At 35.2% G+C, this 15,050-nt stretch overlaps 1 protein-coding gene across 2 annotated transcripts in view; it reads left to right on the top strand.

The window, feature by feature from the left end:
• Positions 1-15,050, top strand: part of Dok6 (docking protein 6) — a 430,374-nt gene that overhangs the window by 180,105 nt on the left and 235,219 nt on the right. For both annotated transcript variants that reach the window (XR_003835467.1, XM_021150966.2), the window contains exon 3: positions 6,637-6,751. Coding sequence is in view for 1 of the 2 variants with exons in the window: in XM_021150966.2 (XP_021006625.1) it covers positions 6,637-6,751 (115 nt within the window). In the remaining variant the exon portion in view is untranslated. The remainder of the gene's footprint in view (positions 1-6,636; positions 6,752-15,050) is intronic.

Genomic DNA, 15,050 nt, shown 5'->3' with positions numbered 1-15,050 from the left:
TATGCAATGGTGTCAGCGTTTGGAAGCTGATTATGGGATGGATCCCTGCATATGGCAATCACTAGATGGTCCATCCTTTCGTCACTGCTCCAAATTTTGTCTCTGTAACTCCTTCCATGGGTGTTTCGTTCCCATTTCTAAGAAGGGGCAAAGTGTCCACACTTTGGTCTTCGTTCTTCTTGAATTTCATGCGTTTAGCAAATTGTATCTTATATCTTGGAACTTTTTATTTTTAAAATGCTATTTCTTGAGCCAGGCATTGGTGACGTATGGCTTTAATCCCAGCACTCGGGAGGCAGAGGCAAGCAGATTTCTGAGTTCGATGCCAGCCTGGTCTACAAAGTGAGTTCCAGGACAGCCAAGGCTACACAGAGAAACCCTGTCTTGAAAAAACCAAAAAGAAAAAATGCTATTTCTTTATCATGAAATGATATTACTACTACTTTTCAATGCATAAATAAATGAGAAAATTTAAATTCTAATATATATTATGATATGTAATATGATATGTGTATGCTGTTAAGAGTTTATATGGATGAATGGGTAAAATTTAAAGCTGTTTTTCTTTTACATTTGACTTATTATATAAACCCAAATGGCATACCTGTTGTCTTAGGGTTTTACTGCTGTGAACAGACATCACAGACCAAGGCTACACTTATAAGGACAACATTTAATTGGGACTGGCTTACAGGCTCAGAGGCTCAGTCCATTATCATCAAGATAAGAACATTGCAACATTCAGGGAAGCATGGTGCAGGAGGAGCTGAGAGTTCTACATCTTCATCTGAAGGCTGCTAGCTAAATACTTGGTTCCAGGCAGCTAGGATGAGTGTCTTAAAACTGACACGCACAGTGACAGACCTATTCCAACAGGACAACACCTAATATTGCTACTCCCTGAACTGAGCATATACAGACCATCACACCTGTGCTGTTGCCACCCAAGAATTCATGCATTAAATTAGGAGGGGTAGTTGGAGAAGAGAGAACAGCAGGTAGATTTGTTCAAAACACAGTGTATTCATGCATGAAATTCTAACACAATGAAAGAAAGCAACATAAATCTTTCCTAGATCCCTTATCTCACCATCTTCTACTCTTGTGTTTTTGCTTAAGAGTTTATTTTTATTTTTATATATGTGTATTTGTGTACACCCAGACACATGCACACATGAGGGCAGTGCTTATGAAGGGCAGAAGAGGCTGTTGGATTCCCCAGAAGCTGTAGTAATTAGAAGTTGTGATCCATCAAATGTGAGGTATGTTGACCAAAACTGAGTCTTTTCTGGAAGGATTATGCCCTCTCTTCTGTATAGCCCTAGAGGAAAGCTTATCTTTCATTTTGACATGTGTTTAAGCCCACAAAGTACTTAATAAAACAACATAACTCCCAAGTAAAACTCATAAAACATCAGTAATCAAAAAACCTTTACTTACATGTGTTTATATTTAACTGTGTATTTTGACACTTGTAAAAACATAAATATCTTGAATTTTTGAACAATACACCTGTTAGCTGAGACCTAAGTAACTTGCATTATTTTAGTTCCATGTTTACATTTACTTCAAGTAATTTACTTAAATGCTTTGATTAAAATGTAACCAGTATGTTATGATGATAGAAGTGTAAAAATATCAATTTTCAGAAATAGATATGAAATTTTAAATAATTTAAAAATTACTATTTTTTTTTGAGACAAAGTTTCTCTGTTTAGCCCTGGCTGTCCTGGAACTCACTTTGTAGACCAGGCTGGCCTTGAACTCAGAAATCTGCCTGCCTCTGCATCCCGAGTGCTGGGATTAAAGGTGTGCGCCACCATGCCTGGCTCAAGATTTTCAAATTTAATTTTTTTGTTGGTTTGACAGTTTTTAGAATAATAATAGAAATATATTTATTTTAAAGGACTAGAAATTATTTTAAAAGTTTTCCTCCTTTATGTATTGTTTACAGTATTGTAAATTCAAATAAGATTTATAGTGAAAAATGAAGGCGTGTGTTTAAACAGTTAGGATTGAGAATCTTTCAGAAAGTAGAATTTTATATTCCTCTTTGTTCCTTTCCTCCCTGGACTCTCTTTATATTCTTAAGTGATAGAGTTTAAGCCACCACACTGCTGATCAACAAAACCCTGATTTATTCTAGAAAACATAGGAATGGGGGCTGCTTGCAAAGGATCTCTGTATTTCTAAATGTAAATTTTCTAGTAGAACAAGCACTTTGTCTGAACTGCATCAGCTGAGAGATTGCTTGAGGCACTGTTGCTAGGCATTTCTTAGTGACTAGGACATAGCTCAAATGCAGCTACCACTTTAGTTTGTTGGCTGTTGTTATGACGTTAAAAAGTATAAAGTCCATAATATCTGTCCTGGTATTATTCTACATTTTTAAATAAAATATTTATGAAAAGTCCCGACAAGATTGTGAGTATTTTTATATTGGTTGTTTAGTACATATAAACATTATATGTAACTCTGTAGCAATATATGACTGTGTACTCATATTTTTATATTCTTAAAAACACATATTCCTTGGTTGTAGACTCAGTTCTGATAATATTATTTGTTTAGGTGAAGTTAAAAATTTTTGGAAATAATATCTCTTCTCAAATATAACTTCAATTTATTATCTTAGAACAAAATCAGGTTTAAATATCATTTGCCTCAATTATTATTTGATCATTTTATAATTCAAAACTTATACCTTATGTGGGAACATGCTTTGATGTGATCAAACTATAATATATTAGAATAGACCCTGTTCTAAAGAAGTTTTTTTTTTCTTTCTCCAAAAAGTATTACTCCTCGGAAATAATAAGAAATTGGAGTGCAGTTGTTCTTGATGACTTTAAGTCAGATGATATATAGGTAGAACCGAACACTGGTGGCTTATGCTCTAAAGTCAACAATTGACAAATGGGACCTTAGAAAATTGCAAAGTTTCTGTAAGTCAAAGGACATTGTCAATAAGACAACAGTAACCCACAGATTGGAAAAAGATCTTTACCATTCTCCCATCCAATAGAAAGCTAATATCCAATATATACAAAGAATTCAAGAAGTTAGACTCCAGAGAATCAAATAACCCTGTTAAAAATGGAATACAGAGCTAAACAAAGAATTCTCAACTAAATAATATTGAATGACTGAGAAGCATCTAAAGAAATGTTCAATATCTTTAGTCATCAGGGAAATACAAATCAATATAACTCTGAGATTCCACCTCACACCAGTCAGAATGGCTAAGATCAAAACCTTAGATGACAGGAGATGCTGGAGAGGGTGTGGCGAAAGAGGAACACTCCCCCATTGTTGGTGGGATTGCAAGCTAGTACAGTCACTCTTGAAATCAGTCTGGCAGTTCTTCAGAAAATTGGACATAGTACTATCTGAGGACCCAGTTATACCACTCCTGGGAATATACCCAGAAGATACTCCAACATATAACAAGGACACATGCTCTATTATGTTCATAGCAGTCTTATTTATAATAGCCAGAAGCTGGAAAGAACCCAGATGCCCCTCAACAGAGAAATGGATACAGAAAATGTGGTACATTTACACAATGGAATACTACTCAGCTAATAAAAAGAATGAATTCATGAAATTCTTAGGCAAATGGATGAAACTATAAAATATCATCTTGACTGAGGTAATCAAAGAACACACATGGTATGCACTCATTGGTAAGTGGATATTAGCCCAAAACCTTGGAATACCCAAGATAGTATTCACAAACCACATGAAGCTCAAGAAGAAGGAAGACAAAATTTGGAGACTTCAGTCCTTCTTAGAAGGGGGAACAAAATACACACAAGAGGAAATATAGGGATAAAGTGTGGGGCAGAGACTAAAGAAAGGCCATCAAGAGACTGCCCCACGTGGGGATCCATCCTATACACAGTCGCCAAACCCAGACAGTATTGTGGATGCCAAGAAATGCATGCTTTCAGGAGTCAGATATTGCCGTGTCCTGAGAGGCTCTGCCAGAGCCTGAAGAGTACAGAGGCAGATACTCACAGACAGCCACTGGACTGAGCATGGGGTCTCCAATGGAGGAGTTAGAGAAAGGACTGAAGCAGCTGAAGGGGTTTGCAACCCCATAGGAAGAACAACAGTATCAACTAACCAGATCCCCCAGAGCTCCCAGGGACTAAACCACCAACCAAAGAGCACACACGGAGGGACCCATGGCTCAAGCTGCATATGTATCAGAGGATGGTCTTGTTTAGTATCAATGGGGAAGCCCTTGGACCTGCAAAGGCTCAATGCTCCAGTGTAGGGGAATACCAGGGCAAGGAGGTGGGAGTGGATGAGTGGGTGAGGGAGCACCCTCATAGAAGCAAGGGGAAGGGGGATTGGGTAGGGGACTTATGGGGGTGGAGGGAAACCAGGAAAGAGGATAACATTTGAAATGCAAATAAAATATCCAATAAAAAATTAAGTAGTAAAAAATAGAGAAGATTTATAAAGAAATGGAGTATGTATCTACACATAAAAATCCATGCTTATACATAAAAACAACTTTATAAGTATACCATTTTAATATTGCATATTGACCTTATCATAAGAGAAAAGCAAACATCAATAATATTATTTGAGAACTCTCTTGGATTTGAAAGTGATTTGCATGTGGTATTACAAATTTAGGCAACTAAAAATCTTCAAGGAATACATAAGAAGTAGAGCATATGCTTTTTAAAATGATAATTACATAATTTTATTTTGTATATGTTATTTTAGGTGATATAAGTGCAGGTTTTGGTCAGGAAATGATCGTTTTTACTATGTCAATACTATGATATCCTGATCAACAGCAATAGTGTTATCTTCAAAAATGAGAAAGAAATCTCTAAATATATGAACTATGCATGTTCATTTTGCTTAAAGCAATACAAAACTGATTTTAATAATTTTAAATTTGATGGTTCTAAACTCTATTGGGTTTAATAGTTTCTATGTTATGAATGGAATTAGGCTTGTTTCCTTCATTAGTCTTCTCCATGACAGTTGAAGCATGTATGGTAAAGTGAAAGCAATTTTTGGTTATCCTAGTAAGTCAAATGAGAGGTTATTTTATCAAAGAAGATATTCCTCATATTGACCACACTCTAGAGACCAATAACAAGAGTAGTTGGGTATCTACCTACATATTATATCCAGGCTTGCTCCACCTGTTTACTAGGGTTTGTAATAATGGATAGTCATTCCACTGGCTGGTTTTGTGTGTCAACTTGACACGAGCTATAGTCATCAAGAGAGGAAGGACCCTCAGTTGAGGAACTGATTCCATGAGATCCAGCAGTAAGGGATATTCTCAATTAGTGGCCAATGGGGAGGATCCAGCCTGTTCAATTTTGTGCTGGTTGCCCTGAGTTCTATAAGAAACCAGGCAGAGAAATCCATTAGAACCAAACTAGTAAGAAACATCCCTCAATGGCCTCTGTATCAGCTCCTGACACCAGCATCCTGCCCTGTTTGAGTTCCTGTCCTGATCTGCTTCATTGAATGAATAGCAATTTGGAAGAGTAAACAAACCAACCGAACAAACAAACCAACCAACCAAAAGCCAAACCAAAATAAAACCTTTCTTTCATCCCCAACTTGCTTTTGGGTCATGGTGTTTTTATTGCAGCAATAGAAATCCTAACTAAGACAGTTAAATTCTCTAATCATCAAGTTTCTTATCTTTCTTACAAGGATAGAGCTAATATCAACTAATTAGGACTTCATCAAAATTGTACAAGTTCAAAATTCTAGACATACTAACAATCCTAAAACATGGAAAAGCCTATTCCCGCACTAGTAATGTGACTATTAAGATATACGATAGAAGTATAAGAGTAATCAGAATGTTCTATGCACATGTGCAAAACTGTCATTTTTGGTTATTTTTGTTTGTAATAAATAAACAACAAAAAACATCATGAAGGAAAGTTCAGCATACATTAATACCCTGCCTCAGGTTGAAATTTCATTCTCAAACTGCTTCAGTGCTCTTGGTATCAGAGAGCTAACAATCATTAACTGTATGTCTTTTGTGTTTATGATCTTGGTACACACATTCCAAAATGACCTGGAATGTTGAAGTTTTTTATTTATCCAATACAGTGTCGGATGCTGTGTGATTTAGTCTTGTCTGGATCTGAGAGTGTTGGGGGAGAGACTTGTTACTAAATCTCATCAATATTCAACAGAGATTTAATGGAGAGCCTCTTTGTACAAGATTAATACTGCTTTTCATGATTACAAGTTTAATAACAGCATAGCCTCCATGAAGCTCTTATGCATTATCATTAGACCATTTCAAATATAGTAATCAATATGAAATAGAACCAAAACTGAAAGCCTAATGGAACACATTATGTTTTTTGTTTTACTGGTGTGGATAGAGTTAATTCAAGCTCAATACAACGATCCATTGGAAAGTGCTTCAGGCCTTAGGGTAGTGATAACTGGCCATTTTGTTTAAAGCACTGTATGTAGCACACATACTATCCGTTAAAATAAATAAAAAATTCTTTCTTGTTGGAGATGTAGTTTAGTGGTAGAATGTTTTATTAGCACAAACAAGACTCTAGGGGCTTATCCCCAGAACTTCAAAAGTAAAAAGAAAAAATATTTTTCTCTTTTAAGGTAACTGAACTGCACAACATCAAAAACATAACCAGACTGCCTCGAGAGACAAAGAAGCATGCAGTGGCAATTATCTTTCATGACGAAACGTCAAAGACATTTGCTTGTGAGTCAGGTAAGCAATTTCAGACCCATCTACAGCTTGAGGAAATTGAGTTGCTTCAGAGACAATGACTCACACAGATGAAGACAAAGGAAGTCTGAATAGGATGGCATATTGTAATGAGAATGTGTTGTAGAAAGCTTTGTAAGAAGTTCGACATACTGATATGCTGTAGAAACAAATGTTTTTGCATTTCCACTATCTTGTCTTTGTCAGGAGCTTTGTTCCTGGGTAGTCTGTGGGCTCTGGGGCTTTGGTTCAAGCTTTGCGAATTTAGTAAACAATACCTGGGAGATGTTCAGAATCAGCTTGTGACTTGCATTCTGGGTTTGGAAAAGTATAGCTGCGAAGCATTTTCTCATGTAGTAGTATCGCTGACATGAGAAAGCTCACCTAAGACACTTTAGAAAATAACTTTAAGGAATGTGTTGCTTTCATGGAATCTCAATACTACTATAAGTCAATATATTTTAAATTGAATTTTAGCATCTAAGTTCATAAAACACTTTTGACATTATGGAGACATAAGCAGTTTGTCGTTTGAACCTGCAGTATTTTTCATGGAGCAATTGCTGTGCTATGTAACGTATTAGTTGGCTTACTGCCTTTTAAAGATTCAGCTCAGTGAAATGGGTGTTTATAGAAAGGACACAGGCAAAATGTCCAAAACCTGGAAAGATGTGAATTTAAAGTAAAAATGAGGTTTTTAGGGAAGCTTTGATATCATTTTTTAGGGGAAATATGGCTAAAGGTTTATAAGTTTAATTAATACAAGGATATAGTCTAAAATTGATAAGGTCACTGTGCCTAATATGAATGGTTTATAACTCCTTATCTAATTTTATAGGAGCTTTGCTGTACTGCACTAAATTTATCAAATAGTTCAATCACTGAACACCTTTATCTATCAGCACCCTGATAGTTACTAAAAAAACAACAAAAATAATTTTCCTAATTTTAATGCTTCACTGCCTAGTGTTTTCAACTTTACAATAATCAGAATTGGAGATGCATAAAGAATTCTAGAGTCAATATTCAAAAAAAATGGTATTAGTTATAACGATTTAGAAAAAAATCTTATTTGGAATTTTTGGAGAAATATTAACTCAAGGTTTATATTCCTTTAGTTTCTTAAAGAATTCAACACACTATCTTTTTGACTGTGATGATTATTAGTGTTATAGTAGACATATTTGGCACCATTTTACATAGTCAATTGGCTTTTGTAATTTAATTAGCTATAAATCACACTCCAGTTTCCTATCAATTGGTTTTTCAAGGTAGGGCTCAAAATTATGAGAAAGTGTACAACATTGCTCATTTTCACATTTTATTTTTCTAAAATTATTGTGAGAGAACATATTCCTTAGTGTTTATATCTTAAGATGTGAGTGTTCAATATTTATTTATATGCATATAGTGTGTGTCCTATTCCTCCAAATTGCAATGTTATCTAGAAACTGCAATGTTTGCTCCAAGAGGAAAGGGAGGCTCACGAGCCCCGGGAGATTAAACAAAAGGTCACCAAAGGTCACAGATGAAGAGGGAATTTTTTTTTTTGAAATGTTATTGAGGGCTTCTACCCAACAGGGTACATGAGTGTGAACTGTTATTCAGAATAGAGACTCTCACCAGTCAAAACAGGAAAAAAATATTCAGACCATTGAACTGCCAGTAAGCTACATGGAGTGCTCCACAGCTGCAGTTTTGGAAGTCAGTCATCACCCACATTCAGGTGAACTTTCTGGTGATACAGCTGCTTTTGTGTAATTCCTGATTCATGTATCTCCTTACCCATACTCTTGTGAGTAACCCCAATTAAAAACTCATTGGTTTCCAAATTTGACATTGCTGGAATTGTTAACCTGTCATAGATTCCCCATCTGTGATAAGTTAACATTTGTGTCTCATCTCTTTAGAAATAGTCTATCACACAGCATGCAGACACATATATATGCATATATATCCAGTTTCTTCCCAAAGAATCTTGCTGATCCATGTTATTCTTTCTCATCACCCATGATCACTTCCACTATCTGATAAAGAATATATGCCAGGGGGACAGAGGAAGAGTAGATATTTTTTTGTACTCTGATTCTTAAAAGACATTTTAGTGACTTTGTATTAATAAATCAATACTACACATGCATTCTGTATTTGCATCATGCCATATGCCTAGACTAAAAACATCTAGCTTCTTCATGTCTCGATACTAGTACATTGATTCAGAAACATTCATTCTCATGACGAAGACTCAACCCATGTGTGCATTTGTATTTCTTGTTGTATTGACCTTGAAATGAGGATTACAGTTGAACTCTAGGAATCAGGGCAGCAAAGTGTCCTAGAGGTATGTAACAGCACACAGATGGCATCTATGTCCTCTATACTGAGCATCACAACTTTTATGAGGCTCAGTACCAACAGAACACAGTTTTCTCAGTAAATTGAATTCAAAATGCACTTAAATAATTTCCAGGAAAGACAGAAAAGAATAGAATTTAAAATAAATGCTCAAGTATACTAAGAATCTAGAACTTGGTCTCTAAAAATGGTTAACTAGGATTTGTTGAGAACTTGCCAATGCTAGTATGAAAAGCAAGTAATAGTCAAGGTGAACTCAGAGCATCATATAACAACTATAGGACTTAATTAGCTAATTAATCACACAAACTCTAAAAGGAGCACCAGTTGAAAAAATAAACAGAATTTGAGCAACAAGTATAGAGTGGGATTATAAATTGTTATAAATATCCTGAGACCATGTTGACATAAATAAAAGTTTAAATGAATATGTGGGCAGAGATAGAACAATATTCCTTGCAAAAGAATCTTTAATTAGCAAGTGACATGCAATTCATACTTTTCAAGTTTTATATATTTATTGTGACTTTATTGCAAAGGGAAGTAGGTGAAAAAACTTGATATTAAAGGAGACTAATATTCTAACTTAGGTGACTAATCTGGTATACATCATGGTGATAAGTCCTTTGTTATAATGTGAAAAAAAATTCATCTTGCCTCATGGCCTTTGTCCAAGCAAAGTGTATGCCAAATGGAATCATAAGGGAAAAAAGTATATTACTTCAAATGTTACAACACATCTCATTAGAATTTTTCCAACTTTTAATACCTACTCAATGAGCTGGAACTGATACCTAACACTGTTATTATATTTTGGCCCTTACAGCTTCAAAAATCTAGGCAACATGTTGACACCAATACCATTCTGAGTAAAAATTACCATGTGATGAGCTCACAAAATCACAGTAAAAACCTCACATATGTTATTTAAGCTAAATAATTTTAATCACTTTAGGATAATCAAAGATTATTCATAGTTTTGAATCTTCTCATTATTAATTATAAAGAAAAATGGTTTGTTTGAAATGCTGCTAATAAAAGCTCTATGATCTCCAAGATCAGAAGGCAAAGTTCTATGCAGTCTTTGTATACACAATCCATTCTGAAAAAGACTGATACTTATCATATGCAGATTTTACAGACTCAGTAGTAATCCAGGCCTGAAATTAGAATTGTTTGTGATAGTTTCATGGTTCATATAAGAAATTAAGGGCTCTCTAAAACAATGGTGTTTAATTTAAGAGAATGATTTCCTATGCATGTAAAGTCACATCAAAATTATTTAAACTTACACTAAAGAATTTTGAACTAATTTCAATTATGACTTATTTAAAAGTATTATTTGTTTTAAAAGTTATTTTAATGTGAGAATGAAGCACTGTGCTAGCAGTTAGTCATTTAAGGATTGTAAGAAATAAGTCAATGTTTTAACTACTGTCAAAAGCTGTTTAAGAAAAGCTATGGTAAGCAAGTGAAATTTCTGGAAGTAGCCACTATTTTGCATGGCTGCTATGGGTGCACTCTGGAGGCAAGGTCCCTAGAGATTTTATCCCAGGATTGCTTCTCTATGTTGATATCCTTTTCCTACCACTACTACATATCCTAAGGATTCCTGGGCTTCTGCCCAAACTATTGGGAAGATCTGCAGAATCTATATGAAGATGTATTTTCATGTAGTAATTCTGTATATACGAATTGATTATTTCATTATTCCTGATAATTATATTATAGAACTCCTAAATTGATACAAGTAATTTCAAACTTCCTATAGAATAAAAGTAGTGAATGGAACTCTGTAAACCTCAGGGAGTTTAGAGGTCAGGTGTGGTGGGGGTGGGGGCATACACATGGAGACAGGGTGGGGTGGGGTGGAGGTGTGGGATGTGGAGCAGACACATGGTGGATGCGGGAAGGGAATGGAATATGGAGAGTTAAAAAAAACATTAAAAATAAAATAAAATTTAAAAAATAATTTTAAAAAAGACATAATAAAGATGAGGTGGAAAAAAGATATATTGATGCAATGGTGGGAAAATGTTATGGGTATAAGCAGTTACTTTTTGCTAGGATGTAAGATCTTCAAGAGATAGAACCCATACCTCTTACTGCAAAAGTGAATGGATGTGAGATTTAACTGGTCATGGACCTAGGGGAAAAGGTTACTTTGTTTGTTTGTTTGTTTGTTTGTTTTTATGGAACCTATTATTTTTTTATTAAAATATTTAACCAAGTAATTTTTAAATGAGGCATAAAATTACAAGTAAAAACATAAATGAATAAAACAGAATTGAGTTTTTTAACAACATGCATTCTTTATTTTGTTTTATTTTTACCATGTACTATACAGCTTTTAATCCTTTTTTATTAGATATTTTCTTCATTTACATTTCAAGTGCTATCCCCTTTCCTAGTTTCCTATCTGAAAACCCCCTATACCCTCTCACCTCCCCCCCTGCTCCCCAACACACCCACTCCCTGCTTGCTATACTGGGGCATATAACCTTTGCAAAACATTACCCATGGAAGGAGTTACAGAGACAAAGTTCAGAGCTGAGACAGAAGTAAGGACCATCCAGAGATTGCCCCACCAGGGGACCCATCCCATAAACAACCAGCAAACCCAGACACTATTGCATATGCCAATAAGATTTTGCTGACAGGACTCTGATATAGCTATCTCTTGAGGTTATGCCAGTGCCTGGCAAATACAGAAGTGGATGCTCACAGGCATCTATTGGATGGAACACAGGGGCCCCAATGAAGGAGCTAAAGAAAGTACCCAAGGACCTAATGGAGTCTGCAGCCCTATAGGAGGAACAAAAATATGAACTAATCAGTACCTCCAGAGCTCCTATTAAAAATGGGGTACAGAGCTAAACAAAGAATTTTCAACTGAGGAATATGAAATGGCTGAGAAGGACCTGAAAAAATGTTCAGCATCCTTAATTATCAGGGAAATGCAAATCAAAAAAACCCTGAGATTCCACCTCACACCAGTCAGAATGACTAAGATCAAAAAGTCAGGTAACAGCAGATGCTGGCAAGGGTGTGGAGAAAGAGGAACACTTCTCCATTGCTGGTGGGATTGCAAGCTGGTACAATCACTCTGGAATTCAGTTTGGCGGATTCTCAGAAGACTGGACATAGTACTACCAGAGAACCCAGCAATAACTCTCCTGGGCATATACCCAGAAGATGCTCCAACATGTAATAAGGACACATGCTCCACTATGCTCATAGCAGCCTTATTTATAATAGCCAGGAACTGGAGAGAATACAGATGTCTCTCAACAGAGGAATGGATACAGAAAATGTGGTACATTCACACAATGGAGTACTACTCAGCTACTAAAAACAATGAATTTATGAAATTTTTAGGCAAATGGATGTATCTGTAGGATATCATCCTGAGTGAGGTAACCCAATCACAAAAGAAGTCACTTGATATGCACTCACTTATAAGTGGATATTAGCCCAGAAACTTAGAACACCCAAGATACAATTTGCAAAACACATGAAACTCAAGAAGAAGGAAAACCAAAGTGAGAAAAGTTTTCTTAATACTCTGCTAAAAGAACATGGCAATAAAATGACTCCTGATTCTTAAAAAAAACCAAAAGAATAAAAGTAGTGAGTGGAACTCTGTAAACCTTCCTCTATCACGGACTAATTGTACTAAGAATAGAAAGCAGGCTTGGAACAAATTAACAATCAAGGAAATCATTCCTTCTAGGTTAGGAATGAGGTCACTATCTAGTAACTAAAGGTCATAAACTGGGAACAAATAATTTATTATAGGTGCAAAGACAGAAAATAAATGGTAGACTAGTTCTTTTATATGGCTTTAATATAAAAGGACACAGGGCAGATGATTGTCACCTAACCAAACCATCTTACTTGTGACATAAAAACTATTTCTTTAAACTTATAGATAATGAATGTTCAGTCATGTACTATTCTTAATAGAACGACATGTAAACAATTTTGCTATAACTTCTTAAGCTTTACCGACCTATGACCTATTGACTTAAATTTACTATGAACATATAGAATATAAAAGTGCTTATAAAACCATGTGCTCAATTATCCTGAGAAGGTATAAAAAACTAAGAGCAACAATAAAGTGGCAGTGTAGCACTTTTCTGCTTCATCCATTGTGTGTGTGTGTGTGTATGTGTGTGCCTGACTTTCTTTCTTTTCTTTTCTCTCTGGCTAATGAAAAGTTAAGGAAGTCTGAGCCTCTTAATCTGGTCATTCAGAGGCCTATGAGTCAAAGAGTAAAGATCCCAAGTAACTTAGTTACTTTTCTTAATCCTCTGTTGCTATAAGCAGGAGTTAATTACCAGAAGCCATCACCTTTGAGCCCCCAAATAGCAAGAAATATTTAAGTTTTAGCCATAAGCCTTTAGCCACCTACAAAGCTACCCTTGCTGCCTTCTTCAGTACATTAAAGCTGAGCTGGAACCTGGCAATTGACTTCAAGCATTTTGATGGTGGAAAAGAAGGAATTCGAAATCTGGAACAAGAAATACAATTATTTTTTGCAAAGCAAAGTATTGTATATGGTAATTAAGATATAGTACACCACATATTAAAATATTAAAGTTTGGGGGTTTTTTTGAATGACTGTAACAAGTAGATATTGTACAGCTTATTAATCACATCAATGAATTGCCAGTATAAAAAAACTTTTCTCTAAAGATAAATAAGTAGTGCATTATTTCTCTCCAGTATAAGCTGTATCTCTATCCACTCCCACAAACAGAAACTTCAAGAATGTCTTTATTATTTCATTATACTAATACTTGGAGAGTATCTCTTTCAAAAAGTTTCTAAGTTTCCAAAATAAACTAAACATCAGATCAGTATAAGTATTCTTAGTTATAGTTTCTATTGCTGTGATAAAAAAAAAAAAGACCATGAACAAAAGAAACTTGGGAGAAAAGGATTTATTCTATCTATAAATCTCGATCACTGACATGAAGCAGAAATTTAATTCAGGAAACTGAAGGCAGGAACTGAAGAAGAAACCAAGGAGAAATGGTGCTTGCTTACTTGCTTTCCCTTCCTCATTTGCTAACGTCATTTCGTTGTACAGTCCAGGACCACTTGTACAAGGATAGCACTGCCCAAAAGAGCTAGACTCTTCCTTACCAATAATTAATTTGAAAAATGCTCTACACAATTGACTTCAGGCCTACAGAGCATTTTTATTGATTTATATTTCCTCTTCCCAGATATGTCTAAGTCTGTGTGATATTGACAGGAATCAGGACAGAGAGAAAAATGAAACATATCAGAAATTAATGAAATAGAACACAATTTATTTACAAATGATGATCGTAGAAGATAGATCAGTCCACAACTAACCTGACTTACAAGTTGAAGACCTAACTTTAGAACTCCAGAAATCATGTAAAAAGCTGAGATGATGGCACATATCTAGAATACTGGCACATTTGGCTTCACTACCAAGCTAGCCCACTTATAAAGAACTGCTATCAATTCTTCATAAATATTACATAAATTTGGTGAGTCATCCAAATTTATTCTATGAAGCCAGCTACATACCCTGACACCAAAATTAAGCAAGAATATAATGGCAACCTAAACCTATTATACAATATCTATAATAGATGCAAAAAAAATCCTTCAACAAAATTGTATCACATAAAATCTAACAACACATATTAATTTGTGTTGACTGTGATAAGGTGAAATTCATTCTAGGCGGGAATAAAATGTATACATCTCCTTTTAGCAATCCTAAGAGGAAAGTTCATAGTAATAAGTGCCGCCATAAAGAAATTAGAAAGTTCTCATGCCAGCAATTTAAAAGTACACCTGACAACTCTAGAGAAGAAGAAGAAGAAGAAGAAGAAGAAGAAGAAGAAGAAGAAGAAGAAGAAGAAGAAGAAGAAGAAGAAGAAGAAGAAGAAGAAGAAGA

Source organism: Mus caroli, chromosome 18 (genome assembly GCF_900094665.2).
Source record: "Mus caroli chromosome 18, CAROLI_EIJ_v1.1, whole genome shotgun sequence".
NCBI lineage: Eukaryota > Metazoa > Chordata > Mammalia > Rodentia > Muridae > Mus > Mus caroli.
Note: the sequence above shows the minus strand (reverse complement) of the source record. Positions and strands in the feature narration are given on the sequence as shown.